This window comes from Perca flavescens, chromosome 12, assembly GCF_004354835.1.
Source record: "Perca flavescens isolate YP-PL-M2 chromosome 12, PFLA_1.0, whole genome shotgun sequence".
Taxonomy (NCBI): Eukaryota; Metazoa; Chordata; class Actinopteri; order Perciformes; family Percidae; genus Perca; species Perca flavescens.
Window position 1 is genome coordinate 6348400 of NC_041342.1, and position 21360 is coordinate 6369759.

The 21360-nt window shown below is 42.8% G+C and overlaps 1 protein-coding gene across 3 annotated transcripts in view; it reads left to right on the plus strand.

The window, feature by feature from the left end:
- Positions 1–11969: 11969 nt before the first annotated feature.
- The window catches only part of epha4b (eph receptor A4b), a 96129-nt gene continuing 86738 nt past the window's right edge, over positions 11970–21360 (plus strand). For all 3 annotated transcript variants that reach the window (XM_028592831.1, XM_028592832.1, XM_028592833.1), the window contains exon 1: positions 11970–12150. In XM_028592831.1, the coding sequence (XP_028448632.1) occupies positions 12033–12150 (118 nt within the window). In that variant the 5' untranslated portion in view covers positions 11970–12032. The remainder of the gene's footprint in view (positions 12151–21360) is intronic.

Sequence of the window (21360 nt, forward strand, 5' to 3'; positions counted from 1 at the left end):
TCCCAAGCAGCTGTTAAGAGTGTAAATGAGGCCTACAGCATATCATTAAATCCCTTTGATTATGTCAAAGGAAACTCTGGTAAAGTGTTTCCCTTTTTTGTACTCTAAAGTGTGCGTGTGTGTGTGTGTGTGTGTGTGTGTGTGTGTGTGTGTGTGTGTGTGTGTTGCAGGTTGCATTCTCTGCTCGGCTCTCAAACTGTAAATACATCCGTAGAAAGGTTAGAGGTTGGCAGGCCAGAGGTAAGGAAGCCCTCTAATCGGGGATCATCAGATCGATCTTCCCTCAGTCTGATTGGGGTACCTTGGCCTCGACCTCAGAGGTGCAGAGGCCCAGCTAACTGTGAACTCTGCATCAGTTTCTCTCCTACATATAACTGAAGACTAGCACACATAAACAAAAAAGTCAAAGCTAACTGCAAAATCTTCCCTCAGTGCTCTCACAAGCTCTTTGTTGGTGAGCTAGGGTCTGTCATTGCACAAGACCAATCTGGTCATCTTCCAATTTACTCTTTGCTTCTGAAGTTTTTCCTCTAAGACAATTTTCTGAAAGGACCATCCGCTGATTTTAGATGAGGGCTAGGCAGGGTGCGGCATCCTAACAAAAAACTGTGATTGGTTGCATTCTGGGAAATGTGGGATTTAGATCCAATTTGAAGCTTAAAAGTCAGGATGTCTCAGCTACCTTGACCCTAACCACTGTCCTATCACCATGGCAAAGCAGTCCCAACAGTTAAGTGGCAAAATCTTAGATTTAGACGACCACAGAAATCCCTTAAATCACTACGCTCAGCTACTGCCCCCCCCCCACCAAAGCAAAGGTACAGAGTTCCCTGTGCAAAGAAAATCATAGACTGGTCTTTGTCCCTGTTGCCATAAATTGTCTAAATCAGTAAGGACAGACACTTATTTGAAGCCAGCGTCCTACATTAGCACACAGCACTTTATTTAACTTTGATTCAGACCTCACCATTGAGTACCTATTGCTGCTTTTAATGTAGCTTCTATTGTGTATTGTGTTTTATGTAAATGTGTTCTGTCTGGATGTGATATGTGTGTTAATGTATCCCTTTTTAATTGCAGATTTTGCACATGCAAACCAAATACAAATGTCTGCCTTTTTAAACAATAATGCATTTTCTATTCTATTCTAAAAATATTTAGTCAAGAACCACATTGAAATTTTGACTAGATAATGGCACTACATGAAAAGCGAAGGGGTCATTGGAGTTAATACAATTCCCTTTTAAGGGGGACAAATGATATGAACCAACTTTCATGGCAACCCATCCACTAATTGGCTCAGCAGCATATCTGCAAAACTTAAAACTGAATTCTATAATCAACTCAAAGTTTGGAATAAGATCATTGGTCAACCTGTTGCACACAACTTTCAAACAACCCACAAGAAGAGCACCGCTCAGGCTTGCTAACAGCATCTCTTCTGACTCCATGCATGTTTTAAATTACGAATCCCAACTTTTGCCTTCTAATAGGTGGTTTAGAGTCCCTTTGTTTAGACACAACAAGCTCAAGAACTCTTTCATATACATCAGTCTATCCTGTTACTAAACCATTGGCGATTTTAGACCCTCTTTAGGGGGGCTCAAGCTGAACGTTCAAACTTGTCTGTTAGTGACAGAGGACAAACAATTACAGGTTCAAAGTGCTTAAAACTGGTTTAATATCCTGTGTTGCTGTCACCAATGCTATGCACCTGTAACCCAGTCGAGGAAAGGGTTAACAGAAACATGGTGCCGGACTCCCGCCTTTGGCTGAGTCTCCATCTAATCTGTCAGAGGGAGAGCAGGAGTGTGGTTGTGAAGTTTAACGTTGGTATTCCCCAGAATAAAGAAATTGGTAATTTCATGGCGCAGATTAGAACCCAAATTGAAAAGTAAGCAACTCAAATTGCTGAATGTTAGAACATTGTGTCAAATTGGTCGTTACTACTGTGACTTTTAAAGTGTCTTTTGCACACTTGTGCACACTTTTGCAAGGCACCGTATCACTGTATCCGTGTCACATTCCCCCTAAAGGTCTGATCCTAGAATCGCCCCCTGTGCTAAACCAAAATCAGTGCACTGCCAATTAAGATCTGGATCCAAGGATATCGTGAAACATGTTTCTTTGTCATTGCTGTTGATGTGTTTTCATCTTTTGTACTATATGTGTAATTGTTGTCTAACTTGTGTTTACGTGTGTGCTGCTCGGGAACATGAAATGAATTACAGTGTAAACTGACAATAAAGTTGTATTGTATTGTATTGTTCCCAATAGTTCTTTTGAGCATTTTTAGTCTTAGATATTGAACGTTACAAAAAAGATTTTTTTTTAACCCTTTTTCTAACTCTTCCTTCAGGTTTGAAGAGTATAGAATCTTAGCTGTATGCAGGCCTTTCAAAAAGCCAGAGACGACTCCATGAACTCTGTTAAACTGTTGCAATTTCACTGGGTGGTCTATATGATATCTACATGTATATCTGTTCTGATTCAGCATGCCAGCATTGAAAAGCATCAACCTTCGAGTTCATACAACTTTATGTGTCTGTAGTAATTCCGTATGAAACATTCAAGGCCGCCTCAGTGCCACTACCACGGAGTTGAAAGTCTTTTTGCTCTTTTCTTCCATTGACTTTGACCGTATAGGGCACATTTTTGTACATATTTGTATAGAGGAGCTAATGCACACACACACACACACACACACACACACACACACACACACACACACATATACTTCCAGATGGCAGAGGTGCTGTGGTTGAGAGCGGCGTTACCACAGGTAATGCGATCACGGCTCAGAAGGAATGATGTGTTTATATCATCAAGAGTGAGACAGGATGGAGGGAGGATGGAGAGCAGAAAAGGGAAGGGGAGGACAAGGGGATTGAAAGGAGGTGAAGTGAGAGGGTGTAAATGGAACACAGGAATGTACGCAGCAGGAGGGAGAGATAATAAAGTATGAAAATGGATGATAAACGATGAGAGAGAGAGGAGACGGCAGAGGAGAGGAGGGAGTCGGCCTGTCAATCAGATTATGGACCAATCATTTGACAGAGGATTGCTTTGACCTGAAACCTGCTGGATCACATTCACTCCGACACACATACAGTAAACACATTCGCAGATGCACTCAGTATCGTTTCCACACAGTTGCATTGAGATAAATGTGTCTCGCTGGCATCCAGTCTGGTGTTAAGTGCACGTATTAGGGCGTATCAGCATTCATGTATGTGCTCCGTGTGTGTGTATGTGTGTGTCTGAGTGTAAGTAAGTGAATGAGTAATGAGGGAGTGATGGATGGAGGATAATGCACATTTACCCTCTCTCACGAGGGCTCGAAGCGGTTAGATGTCTAGCCCGGCTCACACATCAAACACACAGAATTGTGTTTGATAAGGCGGCTTCCCTTTTATTCATTGTATACCATGCATAAATCTCTTCCCTGCTCGTCTTCCTTTTTACGTTTACCTCTGAGTACATTTATCTCCCTCTATGTGCCTTATCTTGGACCTTTGCCTTTGCCTTTGCCTCTCTCTCTCTCTCTCTCTCTCTCTCTCTCTCTCTCTCTCTCTCCATCTATCTATCTCTCTCTCACCCTTGCTGTCTGTCTCTTAGTAATGGAGCTAATTTGTTTAGCACACAAAGAGTGTCCGTCCATTAGCGCTGGCCTGCCTTTGCCAAGAGAGATGGTGACAAATCCCACCAACTAGTGTATCTGCTCTGTGTACATAAGTGTGTGTGTGTGTGTGTGTGTGTGTGTGTGTGTGTGTGTGTGTAGGAAAGGTGGAACAAGAATCCACACTTCCGGGGAAAGTGCTTAGTTACATTTTGTCACCTTCCTAAAATAATTGCCTACGTCATTTTTTAACAAAAATGATTTTGTTGCCTAAATCATCTCCTCAAGGTGATGGCCAGCTCTGGTAAAATTTCCTACATCCTCAGTTGAACAGGTCATGTGATTTTACACCTTGAGTATAATTGCCTATGTCAAGCATGTGACTTAGGCCGTTTTATTTTTTGTGTTTTCCGAAAAACCTGAAAAAAGACTTTTAACAAAAATGATTTCTTTGCCTAAATCATCTCCTCATGGTGCTGGCCACCTCTGGTAAAATTGCCTACATCCTCAGTTGAACAGGTCATGTGATTCTACACCTTTAGTATAATTGCCTATGTCAAGCATGTGACTTAGGCCGTTTTATTTTTTGTGTTTTCTGAAAAAATGACTTAGGCAATTATTTTAGGAAGGTGACGATTTGAGAAATATTTCAGATTTGAACTTTGAATCAAATGTGACGTAATGTGAAGGGTCTCTGCAGATTTCAGCCACTTTGAGCTTACTGTTTTGCTTTGCCAGACTCAAACAGACATTTGCCAGTAGACAGACTTTCTCCACACCTGCTGCACTTCATTTTAGTGAGCACAGCAGGAAATTCGGCTGCCCGTGTGCTACCTGCAAATGCAATTATATTCTGTAGCCCACTACTGTAGCCTATGCTTGCTACCTCCTGCCCTTTAGCACAAAAAAGTGACTTAATTCAGACCTTTAGTATGTATTCTGTGACATAGGCCTACTGTTTGCAAAACCAAAATGTCTTGTCATTCAAGGAAATAAAGATTGAATCATTTAAGGTGGGATTTTATCCTCAGGAGCTGTTTTACTGTCCTGCATAATTTCAGACACTATTGGACCGAGGATTAACTGTCACTGAGGCATCAACAACTACAAATCCTAATAAGTCTGGAGACCTGATGACGGCAGTTCTTTGTGATCCATATGTATGACAGTGAAGCCTATCCCCATTTCATATTCAACTCGTTCTCAGCCAGCCTATCGATATAAGGCACTAAGCGAGCTCCTCTCTCTGCCAACAGACTGTCAGTGTTTGGGCAAACTCCAATTTGTCATGATGACTCCATCCTTTCTTTTATCCATCCATCCCTCTCTCTTTTAACGCCTTTGGTGTGATGTGACACCGGCTGAGGCGAATAACATAAGTGTCCCGATGCGCTCCCATTTGTATTTATTACATTCAAGATCATTTTGCGACGGACAAAAAGATAGGTATTTTTCTTATTCAAAAGACAAATTGTTTTGCAAATTATCTCGTTTTGTTCCCAGATGCTGTTCAAATTGTTGCCCACCTCCCTCCCCCTGGTGAATCTGCATGTCTTCTCATCCTTGCTCGTAGCTTAGCTCCCGAAGGAATGTGATACAGGAAGGCAAGGTCAGTTTTCATTGATTGTTAAATCATTCCTCTGTTTGAGAAGGACACGATTGAGATGGTAAGACACTGACTGCTTTTCCCCAGCAGACTTACGGTAAACGTCCGGGCTCAGCTATATGCCAGACAACATTCACTTTGCATTCGAGTCAGCAGTTGGTCTGTGCATGTGTGTGTGTGTGTGTGTGTGTGTGTGTGTGTGTGTCCCAATATTTGTTCTCTAGCAACCAGAGAAAATCAGGCACACAAGACCCAAATGAGAAGACACTTGGACCAGTGTGAATATCCTCCTCTCTCAGCCTTTCCAAAATGTCTTGTTTGTTTGCCTCTCTATTTACAGAGCTGGTATCAGTCTGAAGGAGATCCTCCTACTCTTTCTTGCTCTCTTTTTGTAGATAGAGACTGGCAGAGACTGGCCGAATTTCCTCCCTGAATAGCTTTTTTTTTTTTTTTTTTGTCTCTCTCTCTCCTCCCTCTGTCCCTCCGTCTCTTCCTCCCTCTATCTCTCTGGCTGAATGGCTGTCTGGACTGAGCTAAAGGTTTTTTTTGGGGGCTCAAGAGAACTGATGTTGAGATATTTTTCTGCACACTATCTATGAGCTCATACGTTTTAGGATAGGTAGCCACAGTAAAAACTAATAATCTTGGTCCTGATGGGATGGGGGCCTTAAAGGCTGCAGGGTGGGGGATGCTGAAGGGGCTACCGGCCCGCGTATGCAGCCGAGACAGGGAGACAGACGGGGGCAGGGAGGGCTTTGTGCAACAGCCCTTTCCCACACTCCCTTTCACCTTTTGTTGTATGGCAGCACCGGGGCTCTCTGACATGACGAATCGCTCTGCCTGCTTAACTGAGACAGTGGCGGTAAGAGTGAAGTGGAATGATGTGTGTGTGCATGTGTGTGTGTGTGTGTGTGTGTGTGTGTGTGTAAATTCTCGTCCTTTAATATTCGTGCCTGAAACTTTTTTCTCGGCTTCCCATCCCCTGTCCTGCTCCTCTTCTCTAGACCGAGAGTGGAGTCGAGGTCTCAATGCTTCGAGCTCTAGATGGTCCGATTCCACAGCGGATGAGCGAGACACCAGCACACACACACACACACACACACACACACACACACACACACACACACACACACACACACACACACACACACACACACACACACACACACACACAAATGCTCATATACACGCTAATTCCTCTGCCCAAATGCCAGCACCAAGCTGTTGCCCATAAAGCGTTCAGGCTGTCACAATAGAGACATTACCACATGAGTGAGTGGCTTTGAATAGGGCTAAGGGTGTGTGTATATAGAGTGTGTTGGCTACGGGGGGCAGGAGTTCCTGGCAAGGCAGACGACCCTGTCATCACCTCTGCCCCTTGTCAAACAAGCGATCGCTGCCAAAAGCACATGCATGTGGCACACACTCTTGCACACACTCCTGCTACGCTACCCGCTGCGCTTATCAAAGTTTCATCTCCACTTTTGTAAAGTCCTTCATTATGTCTGACAGGAGTTCTGAGTTAAATGTGTGTGTGTGTGTGTGTGTGTGTGTGTGTGTGTGTGTTTTACGGAAGGGGGAGAGAGAGAGAGAGAGAGAGTAGTAGGGTGGCTGGTTAGCTGACCAAGACAGATAAAGTGAATTAGCGGGCCCATCCAGGACGAGAAGGGTGAGGGGTGAGAATCCAGAGGTCGAAAGAGGAGGGAAAACAAATGAAAGAAGAACTCTTTTCAAGAAGAATGAAAGGGCAAGGAAAAGATCAGCGCTTCCTTGTGGAAATAAATTCTGTAAGCTTTAGTCAAGAGAGTGAACGGTGCAAAACGCAGATGGAGTTGTGTGTGTGTGTGTGTGTGTGTGTGTGTTTGTCAGTGCAGAAGGAAACACATGACACATTTCCGATGTTCGTTGTAGGCTACTGTCGCTCAGCTCTGTCAGAGAATTGTCACAGCGTGTGTTTGCGTGCGAGTGTGCAGCCTTGAAATGTCATTGTGCAGAAGCAGTGCTTTGCGCCGGCAAGATCACTCTTCCACAAGGCATGCAGGATGTGTGTGTGTGTTTGTGTGTGTGTGTGTGTGTGTGTGTGTGTGCGCGCGCGTGTCTGGTTTGCTCGCATGTGTGTGTGTGTGTGTGTGTGTGTGTGTGCGAGTGCGGTAGAGGGAGTGACAAGGGTTTAGGGGGCCGTGTCACGCTGTCTCTGCTGGAATGCATGACAGCGATGTTTTGTCACCGCGCGGATGAATGCGGCGTCATGGCAGCAGAAGAAGCAGGAGGAGGACAAGAAGAAGAAGAAGAAGAAGAAGAAGAAAGAAAAAAGGAGAAGGGAGTGAATAGAGGGAGCGGAAGAAAAGACTAGTCAATTTTTTTTCCTTCTCCCCCCCACTCAATGAGGAAATTAGGTCATCCAAGTAAAGCCATCGCAGGGAACAAATCATCATCATAATTGGACCCTTAACAAATTTGTGGAGGTGGCTGCTTCACACACACAGGAGGAAAACCACAAAAGCCGACACACACTTTCACAGCAACACGCATGGCCGGGAGGGGGTAAAACTGAATTTCAGCATAAATCAGGGTATGTTTGACAGTTTTATAGCTCTTTCAGGAGCCTCGTTTGGGACAGAAGCGTGATAGAAGAACGTTACTTGTGGTAAATATAATTGTGGTCATGATCCTTCCATAAATCACAGCAGGTTACATCATATTTGCCTGCAAGCTGCAGGGAAAATATCCCAGTGCATCGGTTGACCTATGGGATCTCTTTACCCCATTCTTTCAGCTGTGCTTTAGCATTCACAGCTAGAGAAATTGTGTATTATATATGAAACTAGGTTCTAACTTCACCTAATTTATATTCAAAACCCAGACTGATCTCATGAAATGGCTATGTATGACACGCCAATTTGTGTGCCATTATTGGCATGTTATCAAGACGCATACTCACTTTTTAGCGTGTTTATCAACGCCATTTGGCCTGTTTGAAAGCTTATAAGAAGGTCTCTTCCTATTTTGGAAATTGATTGACTCCCTGACGAAGGCTTGTATGCCGAAATGCGTCGGGGGAGTACTTTAAGATTTATGATGACTAAGCCATAAATAAAGGCTTTGTATTTTTCTAAAAGAGAGTGCCTTGGAGTTTCCTTATTGGTTTCTACATGCCGTTTGGCCTCCATTGACTTACATTACCTTGCGTGTGAATTTACGGCATAGTAGTAGTAAGGGCGAAGATCCGCGTAGCGAGGTTGGTCGGGGTGGCGGATGTTTTTTTTCCTAAACCCAACCGTAGCTTTCTTCTTGCGATAACACGCCAAGTGGCGTGTATGTTTACGTCCGCTGTATACAGGGAAGACATCCACGCGTGTAGCTCAAAATGCGTACAGATAACACGCCACTTGGCTTAAGAAAGTGGGCGTGTATGTTTACGCAAAGTCATGTCGCAAAACCACACTTTTTTCCACTTTTCTTTCTTTGTACGGATTAAACAAAATATATATGACATGTTAATTAGCTTTAGATGTGCTGGTAGGCGGATTTTGTTACCTTATCTTTAGCATAAAGACCTTCACTCTTTATGCTAAAGATAAGCTCAAGATAAGATAACCGGCTGCTGGCAGTCATATTTACCGCAAAGGCGTTGGAATTGGTATTGATTTTCTCATCTAACTAAACTTTTGTTTTATTTTCCCTAAATTATTCCATGAAATATCTGACCTGCACTGGATTCAAAGCTAAAATCAAGAGATTTAAAAGTAAAAATTAAAAATCTACTGTTGCTAATGAAGACTAAATAGATTACCATAGATTTTTTTGGGGCTAGTGAATAAAGCATATCTACCAGCCACTTGCATATTTGACCAGCATTTGGCTGGTAGATCGTGCTTATTTTGAACCCTGATCCTATGTCTCCATGAACTCTAGTTTCCAAATGATATTTTGTGTCAATATAGGAACCCATCTGTGCAAATACATCTACTGAAGCTGCTGGACACATCTTCAGTGATGTTCCTGGAATCATTGGGTGTTTCGGGTCTTTCAACATCATACACCCTCATCCAGGCGACCCAGCTGAGGCTGATCGGACCCCATCTTGTGTCCAGTTGGCGAATGTAGCTACTTTGCCCCCATGGATCTCCTCTCTTGAGCCATAGCCATCTTGAGGCTTTATCTGCCGCTACGGTGGTATTGTGGATGGCTCTTCTCACACGTCACTCCATTGATGCCTAACAGACTGAAGGTTCTGAACAGGGATCGGGCTGCAAAGCCCCTGCATCCGACCGTTGCCTTCAGATTCTGCATTCGTATGCAGATTCATTTTGTGTTGACCTCAACTTACAGGTACTGGAATTGGTAAAAAAACGGGTGGAGAAGCTGACAGTGGAGGGAGGAGAAGTACCATATTCTGTGTATGAACGCAAACACATGCACACACTCGAGCAGTTAAGCGAGAGAGGTAACATGTCCCTGTTAAAGGCGTCTTCTCCCGTCAGGGGCAGGGCTTTTCGCTAAAGAAGAAGAAGAATGAAAGGTTTGACCTTGCACATTCTCAGCTCTTCCTCGCACGTTTCACACAACAGGCTGCGCGCGTTATTTATTCATGTTTAAAGACAGTATATTCGATTCGAACAGCAAGATTCACATTCACACAGACGCACGCACGCACACACACACACACACACACACACACACACACGGCTGTCATACAGTGGTTGGTCACAGGAGTAAATTGGCCTAGAGTGAGCCACAGCAGCGGAGAAGGTTACAACATCTTATGCCAAATAAATGTGTGCTTAGACACGTGGTTTCTGTTGGTACTTTATCTGATTTGGTACACACCCATATGAAATACACACGCACACACATACACACACACACACACGCACACGCACACACACACACACACACACACACACACACACACACACACACACACACATATCTAAAGCACAACAATTAACAGGTTTAATCTCCTTTGGTTAATTTGTGCTTAAAGAGAAATGTAAAAATGAAAAGTTGTTGTTTCACAACCAGTGTTTTATTTATTTATTGTACTTGTACTATTTAAGGTTGTTGGACTTTGGACAGAACCACACTCTTTCCCCTTTTTCCAGTCTTAAACCAAGCTAATCACTTCTGGCTCTAGATCTGTACTTACAGTTTTTTTTTTATTGCTAAACGACTGAAGCTACTTGTGCAAAACTCTAACCACTGTATGCACCACCAAATAAATGTGTGCTTAGACAGGTTGTTTCTGTTGGTACTTTATCTGATTTGGTACACACCCATATGAAATACACACACGCACACACATACACACACACACACGCACGCACGCACGCACACACACACACACACACACACACACGCATGCATTTAATATATGCAGAATAAATCTCCACAAAGTGTTTGATTGGGATCTGTTATGCATGTCAGTGTTGTCTACTGCTGGTAGCATATGCAGGAACCATAACAACAACTGGGCAAAGACAGAGAGAGGGGCAAGCCTGAGCTGACACTCATCCAGTAATTGCCATGTGCCCATGTCGCTTACCAAAATAATTGACAGTGTTTTCGAAGAGTGAGATGGCAGTGTTTATCACGGTGAACAATACTGTAGATCCCAACTCTGGATCAGTAATGAGATGGTTGGGCTTTGTTGAGGTTTGTGCCTTCCAAGAATGTGGTTCTGGGTAAATCCATCTGAACTCAGTTTACCGCATGGACATTTTCCATTTAAAACGACTAGCTCAACATATTCGAACATTGCTTACTGCAATTTCGTGTTGGCCTTACGTGAATGAAAAAACAATCTCATAGCGTTTGGTTCACATTGTTTGTCACATTGTGCATGGTTCGTCACATCTTGACTCGACTCAACTCATTTTTGGTACCAGGTGCTTTTCTTTATCTGGTTTTCTGCTGCCGATAGCACCTTTGTGTTGGCATTCTAAACTCCGGTGGATTTCTGAGGACTATGGTTAACTGCTCCTCAGATCTCTGCAGGGTAAATCCAGACAGCTAGCTAGACTATCTGTCCAATCAGAGTTTTCTGTTTGCACGACTAAAACAACCTTTGAAGGTACACATGTTCCACCAAAACCAGTTCCTTCCAGAGGCTAGTTTGCAGCGGCACCGTGGCTACTTCCGGCACTGAGCACCGCCCATGATGATGATTGTGATTGGTTTAAAGAAATGGCAATAAAGCAGAGCACGTTTTTCTCCCATCCCAGAATGCTGTGTGGACTAGCCAGACCCTCCTCTGCAGCGCTGTAGAGGAAGGTCTTGCAACTCGATTATCTAAGTAGCCTACAAAGGTTATGACAAAATTTGCTTCTAATTCTCAGCGACCACTTTTCACTGCTCCTGAAAGGGGGATGGGATGCACAGCTGTCCCTGTTTTGCTTAGAATCATCGAATCCCATAAAAGGTTTGGTTTAGGACACATATATATATATCCTATTATTACGTTAGAAGCACAAAACTGATTAACTGATTGGTTGGGGAGTGGAAAAGGAAAAAAAACTTTTTTTAAAGTCAATATCAGGCTAAATCACATGTTCAGATGGATATTTTTTTTACAGTGTAACCTTATGTGAGGAGTCTCCAAAGGCCTCTATACTATACCACCCCAGAGTCAGGCGGCTGATTGACAGGACTTGGCTGGCTGTGGAACCTCCTTCCCAGCGTCTCCTCCTCTCTCTCTCTCTCTCTCTCTCTCTCTCTCTCTCTCTCTCGCCCCTCAATCGCAGAGCTGCGCTCACCGACTCGACACCGCCAACAGGGATGCAGCGAGGGCGCAGCGCAGCCTGAAAAATGGCACCACCACGCGTCCTGTGGATCTATCCATCCCTTTTCTTCCCGTCCTCCCTGTTCTTCCTTTTTCACGCGTTGTCGCCGTGCCGAGCCTTACGGAATTACCCGGAGAATGAAGGTGGGTGTCCTGGCGGGGTTTTGTGTGAACCTTAGGTGGAGTGAGATGACTTGGTTGTGCGCAGTGTTGGCGGCTGGGGAGCCCCATCCCGCGGTTCCACTTACCGGGGAAGGAGCGGAGCGCAGCGGCGGAGACTCCCGTTAAGTGCTCGGCTTGGTTATGAATCATGCATAAAGAAAAGCGGAGAGGGGGGGTGAGGGTGGGGGGGTGGATGTTCGTCACGTTTTTCTTTTTCCGAGCTTACTGACATTAAATTTGTATGACATATACACAATACTGCCATGCTGAAGATAGAGAGGGCTATGTAGACATTTCACTTTCTGGCAGCGGGAAAAGCTTCTTTCGCATGTTATTAATCTCTGTAACTATATTTATTGCATTCAAGTAGCCTAACTTATAAAGATTACGCCAAAACAACATTGGCATGTCTGCCAAAACCCCTCTTAGTTATTAATATCTTCATTATAAAGCACTGATGAATGTTGTTGTTTTTTTTTCTGCTGTAGCACACTGCTTCAGTCTGCAAACGAGGAGCAGCAATTAAATTAAATTTGTCACACGCTGCTGCTGAGCCTCTCTCACTTATTGTATTAACATCGATGCTCGGCCTGAAATTAGCCAATGCATTTACTCACTAACTACTCCTGACTGCTGCTTGGTGGGCTGAAACAGGGGAGCTGGCTTGTTTAATGGGAAGTTGCACTAAATGGAGAAAAGAACAGAGCGGTGTGCACAAGTTATTTTCACAATAACTGATTTATAAAGCAAATTGTAGGCTATTTGAATTTTTTTTTTTTTTTGCTGGCTGGCTGTCAGACAGTCTGCTTGGAGATGATACAGCTGTGACTGGATTGTCATTCTGTGAATCATTTCATTGGGTATTCCCCAAAGCTCCAGTCAGTCCTGCTGTGTTGCTCAACAAAGATCTCCATCCCTGTTATGAGCTGGATGATTTGCCTTTCATTGATATTTTCTGTCTTTTCTTACTTATTTTCTCTCTCTCTCTCTCTCTCTCTCTCTCTCTCTCTCTCTCTCTCTCTCTCTCACACACACACACACACACACACACACACACACACACCTTTAACACAAGTATGCACACAATGACAGCTTTGATGGGATCTCCTGTCTCTGGCTGACTTAACAGCATAAGCTGCGTGTGCATACATGCCGCTAAAATGTATGTCACAGCCCCGTGGAGTTCACACAGAACAAAGGGTCTGGTTTTTTTTTTTTTTTTTAATGGCTAATACACACTTTTCAAACAATCTGCCAGGCAGTCCACGTTTGTGTGTGACTGACTTGGTCGTTCATCCGGTTATTTCTCTGTCCTGCTGTGTCAGATTATTGGCCTAATTTGCACCTACTAAGCCCTTAGCCCGACTTGTGTGTGTGTGGAAGGTGTGTACACAGTCCAGCCCATTGCCCGGGTTTGTGTGTGTCTTTGGAGGGTGTGTACGCGTTAAAAAAAAATAAACCAATGAAGCCATTTTTGTTTCAGCCACTCCATGCCCTGCATTTACCTGTTCGGCCTGCCAGTTTTCATGCTGTGATTGCACATTCAGCTGAGGAATTGCTCTTCTTTGTACCAGTGTGTGTGTGTGTGTGTGTGTGCGTGCGTGTGTGTATCTTATATTTGTCTATGAGTGTGCATATTCTCCACCCACATATCTCAGTAGTCATATCATTCCAGGAAATCCTCCCTCTGAGTCTGTCGAGTGGAAGCGAGGCTGCCATAAAAGAAGAGGTAGAGCTCTTAAGGCTCAATTAAGAACAAAGCCCCATTTGAAAGAGTTGATAGTGTTAGCGGGAAAATAGTGTTAAGCTGTCAACAAGCTTGGTTTACTACCAGAGCTATTGATCGATCTGCTCCAAAATTGTTGGCATTTAGAAGAAACTCAGTTGGGAGGGTGGACCGGCAGCACACGGTGCTTCCGGAGAATTGATACAATAGTTTGAAGCAAAGTGCATGCGTACATGAGACGTGATGGAAAAAGGGTTCATTCATAAGTTGTTTTGATGAAGAGCATCCTCTCAAGGTCTTTGTTATCAACAGTATGAGGAGGAAGAGGAGTGGATGAGTTTTTGTGCACCAGCAGAGGGAGCCCAACACACCCCGTGTCTGAACCCTGAGGGCATACTGATGTAACAGCAGGGTGGACGCTCACAGGTCTCCCGTGGTTCCTTTTTTTGTCCCGCTGTGCTCGTCCCGTCTTTACTTTCCTCCCATGTCCCTTCTGACAAGGTGGAACATGTGTCTTCTCTCTTTTTTGTTGTTGTTTCTTTGCACCCCCTTTCTGCATCCTCGTGCAGATTCCTGGTGGGGGGAGGGAGCAGACTATTTCTATTTTTGTGTCTTCCTTCTCTCTCTCTCTAAATATACCTCCTCAATCCTGGAAAACATAGGAGCATGACTGGGAGCCCCGTGCTTCCTTCCACTGCACTTGCATAATGATTCGAATATACTAATAGAGCTAGATGAATGATTTAACTCCAAAATTTGCCTGAAGACTGTGCGCAAACGGACGTATAATTGAATTAATTACCAAGAATGGGCAGAAAGGGAGAGGAAAAACAACTAAACATGGGAAAAACATGACTCCACTGTGGTTTATGGTATAGTCCTAATGCTTTGTAAGGTTAACATGAGGGTGAGCAGTTAGTGCAGAGGCAAGCACATGTAAAGCATGCCCTCATTTTACACACGCATCATATGATTCACACAAGGTCCTGACTGTGGTATAATGTTGGGTCAAAGGTCTCCTCTGCTTTAATTGCTTTAATCTATAATGGTTGCTTGTAGTTATCGGCAGAGCCATACCTCAAGTGTGTGTGTGTGTGTGTGAGTGTGTGTGTGTGTGAGTCGGAGAGATTGCAATGCTCCCATGTAACAACCATGACCTTGGACAGAAGAGGATATAGATCTGCGCTCTCATCAGAGAGCAGCGGAGACAGACAGCAAGCGCCAGCACCCTCCTGTTTTTCTCGTCTACCTCTTCCCCTCCGATCCATCTCTAATCCCCCTCCTTTCATATCTGCCCTTCTCTCCTCCATCTCTCTCTCCTTGATTGTTTCCCCATTTGTCTTCTTCTTCTCTTCTCTCTCTCTGTCTCTCTCTCTGACCTCTGACTTTCAGTAGCGCTGTAGGCAGTTGGACAGCCACTGTATGTTTTCTGTAATGAGGCGGAGCTCCTATATCTGGCTTAACATAGGCACACATGGACGTACTGTATGTGCACATGCACATGCACACCTGCATGCACACACACACACACACACACGCTCATCCTATCATAATGTATGGCTGGGGGGCAGTTAAGCGGTCTTGGTCCAGAGAATAGTGTCATGTATTGCTGGGGCTGGCTGATAGATGGGGTTATAAATACAGCGCAGTGACAGAGAGGGTGTGTGTGTGTGTGTGTGTGTGTGTGTGAGAGAGAGAGAGAGAGAGAGAGAGAGAGAGAGAGAAAACTAAAATTATAAATAAAAGACAAATCCACGGGACAGAATCTGTGAGGCAAACCAAAAGTGATAAGAAAAAAGGGACGTACTGCAGTTCCCACCCACCGAGGCTTTGTGCTGTAACTGATGGTAGTCAGTGGTTGCTAAATATGGTTTTGTAGTTGTAGTTTGACATTTTGTGTATTCACTTTCTTGCAGTGAAGATCGACACAGGACCACTCTAAGGCCTGTACGTTTAATATGAAGCTATAGTCAGCAGCTGGTTAGCTTAGCTTAGCATTAAGACTGGAAACAGGGGGAATTTAGCTAGCAGGCTCTGTCCAAGGGTAAAAAAAGGATCTGCCTACCAGAACCTATAAAGCTGACTGAATTAGCCATCTGTTAAATCTGTGCAAAAACAAAAAGTCTAAAAACGACCCTTCCAGGAAGTCACTGCACCCGGCCAATAAGTAGCCATATATATATAACATATAACCCACAATTATACCGCAAATAGTAACTTTTACAGTGCGACTTTTATACATATTAAAGAAACGAGATATAACATGTTTATAGGTGAGCTTTAAGCTAGCCCTTTTTCCTCCTTTTTCCAGCTTTTATGCTAAGCTAAGCTAACCATTTACTGGCTTTTGCTTCATATCTACCCGTTAAATGTCCACTATTCCTTCAAAGTCTAAAAAAGTCTGCTGATCAATTAATGCGAAATTCATTCCGAATCCCCACCAAATTTGGCAAAATTAAACCTAACGTGTCAGACAAGATCGTCTGTAGACTGTGCTGTTTTAAAAAAAAAGGATAGGAAAAGCATCTGGACTACATTTAGCGGTATGCATATGTCTATATATACAATTTTTTTTTATTTTATGATGTGAACAAATGCAACCAAAACCGGAGCTAAATAAACAACAATTCTTTCTGTTTTCGTTGTTTTATGGGGTGAAGTCATTACTTAAAAACCTATAATGTATGTCAGTGTACATTTAACTCATTTTACATTTTTCACAAGTTGACACATAAGACGGCAATTGAATTGTAACACATTCAGCTCCCACCAGTAAGGTGACCATGCGTGTGCCTTAAACAGCTATAACTAAACTTGAAAAGTTTTTGGCTTGAATGATTTCCGTCGGATGCAGAGTTCATTAATGTCAAAGGGGGCTTTCCCACAGTGTGTGCTGTCTGATGGCTGCAGTGAAGTTTGGGTATAAGTGGGCCCCCACCATGTCTGCTGACACCCTCCCCCCCCTCTGAACAAGCCCCTTAACTGCTGGTCAAATCACTGATCACTGGGCCTTGACCACTTTCTACCACTCGAACACACACTCCAATTCATCTGCTTTCTCCTCTCACTGCCCCTCCTCACTCACATCCACCCCCTGCCCTGACCTTTAATTTGGCTAAATTGAATTTGGTTCTTTCCGTATACCTCGCCCTCTCTTTCTGTTTTTCTCTTGTTGCTTATTCTGCAGGTTTGGCTCGTGCAGCGCCTGTGAAAGGCTGCATTAGCCAGCTTTACAAACAAACAGCTGAGGATTTGGGTCAGACATAGATAAAGTAAGCATGCTGGCCGGCGCTCCAATCTTCTTCTTTTTTTATTATTTTTTTGCTGATGAACGGCTGTGAGAATACCTGAGAATCTGGAATTGAACTGCCAGAAAATAATCATACAGCTTCTTCTTGATTATATGTTACAAAAAAATTTCATGAATTTGAAAAAATCTGTGTACCTATTTATTTAGCATGTTTGAAATTGGTCAAACAAATTTATATATCCAAGTATTATGGCTGTTAACTAACTCCCTTCATGACGGAAACTGTGTCCATCTGAAAAAGCGACATTGGCTATGTGTTCAAATACTTAAAATGACCTTAATTCAAGTTTTTAGTTTGGAACTTTTTATGTGTATTTTGTAGCTTCTCAGATGCTTTCATGCAAGTCACAAATGGTTACTTTTTGTCCTTTGTTGGCCCCGTTTGCTGATTTGTAGACCTGTTTCTTCTAGACATTTGTCTCCAGACACAAGGACAGCTAATGTTATCGATGCATGGATATTAGCTGAAAAGCACGGGTCCTGTAGTGGTTCGCAAGACAAAACTGAACAGCAGCAAACAGGGTCAAGCTAACAAAACGTCTGTTGGTTTGCTCTGTTTTGATAGCGTAATTCCCTCATGAATTTCCCTGCAGTACATCCACCCCCTTGTTCTTTTTAGCTTCAGTGTTTTGCTTGTTATGCTCATTCTGTCTCTCTGTTTACCACTTGATGGTGTCCACATCAGTGCAAATTGGTTTAAGTTGAGGCAGCAGAACAGACACACAAGTTGCCAGACAGACAATTACTCTAGAAGTGTGTGTGTGTGTGTATATGTCATATGGGTGTGTACCAAGTCAGATAAAGTACCAGCAGAAACAACATCTTTAAGCACACATTTATCTGACATAAGATGTTCTAACCTTCTCCACCGCTGTGGCTCACTCGTGAGATTCTAGGTCAATTTACCCTCCTGTGACCAACCACTGTATGACAGCCGTACGTGTGTGTCTGTGTGTGTCTGTGTGTGTGTGTGTGTGTGTGTGCTATTGTCCCATCAGGGACAATGCCATAATAACTAACAGAGCACAAAAAAGGTAAAGGAAAAAGCAAATAAGAGGGAAATACACACACAACACACATATACATACACACACACACACACACACACACACACTCTTGAAGAGGGATAATTTAGAAAAAGACAGAATGTTCTATGCTGTGTCGAAAAAAAAAAAACCTTTATCAGTGCTCATTCACTCCTCGTGAGCTATTTTAATTCAGTTCTTTAACGCAACGGTGGTGGGATGCGTCACAGTTTGAGGGTCGTGCGTAGATGACGAGTCCGTGGATTGTATTGCAAGTCGTTTCTGAATCCTCAAGGTCTCCTGTTTGTGTTCGCTCGTGTGTATGTGTACGCTTCGTAATGGCGGTGTGTGGATGTGTTTGTTGCTCTTTGCCCTTGATGAGTTGTTGGCATACTGGAGGAAGAAGCTTATTAAAAAAAACAAGTGTCTGGATCTGACCGGGTGTCACAGTTCAACAGTGTAAGCATTCAACCAGCATGCGCAGACAAACCCGTACACACACACACACACACACACACACACACACACACACACACACACACACACACACACACACACACACACACACACACACACACACACACACACACTCCAGAGCCTCTTCAAGCGACAAACAAGGGCAGTGCTCCTGTCATAGACTGTCAGAATGGCATCTTTTTTGTTCTGCTAGTGCTGCCAGTGGATATGAAATAGCCGAGTAGGGTAATGCACTTTCTGCCACAGTGGAAGGGGGAGGAGGTCCAAAGAATGCAAGGTCAACGAGGTACCGTTCCTCACGTTCATGAATATTCTTACTAACATTTTTAGCTTTGCACACCATCTGCCTTTTTGGGTTGCCAGGGTTTTTTTTTGTCTTTGTTTTCAAGGCTTTGGAGAAGGTTTTCAATAAACCATGTGCATCCCTTTTAGAAATCCCTTCACTAAAGCAGCTGCCTTGAAAAAGAGCTTCTCGACTTGACAGTTTTTACCCATTTGTGACTGCAGTGTAGATTATAAGACATCTTAAGACATCATAAGACATCTTATGGCTGTTATATATTTTCTTTTTTACCTGAAATTTGATTAGATTCAGGAAAATACCCACCTCACAGTTTACACCTACAGTAAGAGCTTTTGATAAATAATGTAGATGCATTTTCATTTTCCTACAAATGTTTGGCGTGGTTAATTGAATAGGCTTCCTCTTAGTACCAGTTGAACAGAGAGAGTATTGCACAAAAATATATGATAAAATGGTTGTGGTTGAGTTGAATGATGTTTATGAAATCCAATTTGGTAATATAAAATAGTTTATGTCAAAACAAATGGATATTTAAGAGCAAATGAGTCAATCCAGTCAAACATTTATCAGCTTTGTTTTGCAATTTAGGGCTAAATTATTATTATTATTACTTTGATTATTATTTTTCAAACACCCAACTACTACTTAGCCATGCATGTAATAGCTAATTGAATTGTATTGGTGTGTTTCACAGAATCAGCATTCATCTTTTTCTTTTTTTTTCTTTCAGTGATCTGCTCCTGTCTATCACTCACGTGTATAGCTATAGGCTACTCTGTAATTATTCAGTCCAACCCAATTTAATTTTGTGTGTGTCGAAGTGTGGAGTATCAACATTACATTTCTCTGAACTGAATGGGAAGTTAGAAAGCGGGGGTAATTGAACTGAATCATATAAGAATTAGGATTAGAATTTAATTTAAATCCATTGAATTATTCATAGGCACATTCAGTTGGCAGACAGCTACAGTATCACACTCAAAAAAGAATAACATTTCCCCCTCTGATAACGTGCTGCATCCCATCTCATCCTGCACAGAACTCTCACTGAACAATGAAATTAAAACTACTGCAGATTGGAATTGGAATGAAACGCCTGCTTTGGGGAAAACACATCCCACGCACACAAATAGAGTCTGAAAATCGGAAGTGTGAACACAAATGTTTGCAGTTTTGCTGTAAAATAATTTCTCACATTCCCTGATATCTGGTAACCGAAGGAGTTACAAAATAAAACTTTAAATTCAGGGTGTGAAAGAATGGCTGAAAGAGTAATATTTCCAAACCCTTCACACCTGGCTGTATTATACATGGAACATGTTCATCAGTGTAGACTTTTAATACAAGAGCACAGACAGTATTAGACAAACTAATGTAAATCTGTATGAACACTAAAGATGTTGAAGGACTGTAGACATTAAATGCCATTTGTGAAAATACTCTTGGCATAAAGCATCTGACCAGCTAAGAAACTCAAACTTTAGATTTACAGTTCATAAGTCAATATGTTCAATTATGAATGAGAACATACTTCACATTTATTGTATGTGAAAAGGGATATTATGCTCATTTTGAGGTTCATACTCATATTTTGGATTACGACTAGAACATTTTTACATGCTTTGATGTTAAAAAAAATGTTTTTCTCATAGTGTCAGTCTGAATATACCTGTGTTTAACTCTGTCTGAAACACTGCGTTTTAGGGCCTGTCTCTTTAAGTCCCCCTCCCGAAAAAAAACTTGTCTGTTCTGACTTGTCAGTGGAAAAACCTATAAACAATTTAAGATGAATGTTGATATTCCTTAATATCTTGCCACTGCAGGGCTCCAGACTTCGAGCAAATGGCAATTTGCGACCAAAATTTGAGAGTGTGCGACTGAATTTTACATCCAGTCGCACATGTGCGACCAGTTAATTTGGCCCCTTTTTTCAAACATTAAACGTGGAAATTTCGGTACCTGGGAGTTCGTAAGCGCAAGCTTATCTGTCCTCTCTGCATACAACAGAGATCGGAGCTCCGGTGAGTCACGGAAATACCGACAAAGTGGTTGCAAGTGTGGTTACAGTTTTTCATAACTTCACGCAGACAGCGTTTGCTGCGATATGATGTTAACGGCGATGCGAAAGCGGTCGCGGTGCTGTTGCTGTTACACTTCCTGACAAGCAGGCACAACGGTGGTTTATCTGCCCTGGGGACTGACTGACAGGCTGAGGCGGTAAGGCCTACAGCACCTTTCAGCAACAAGGCAATTCAAAGTGCTTGACATGAAACTGTAAAAAGCAGTTAAAAACGGTCATGATGAAAATAAAAAAGAATAATATACAAATACAAGAATAAACGAATAAAGA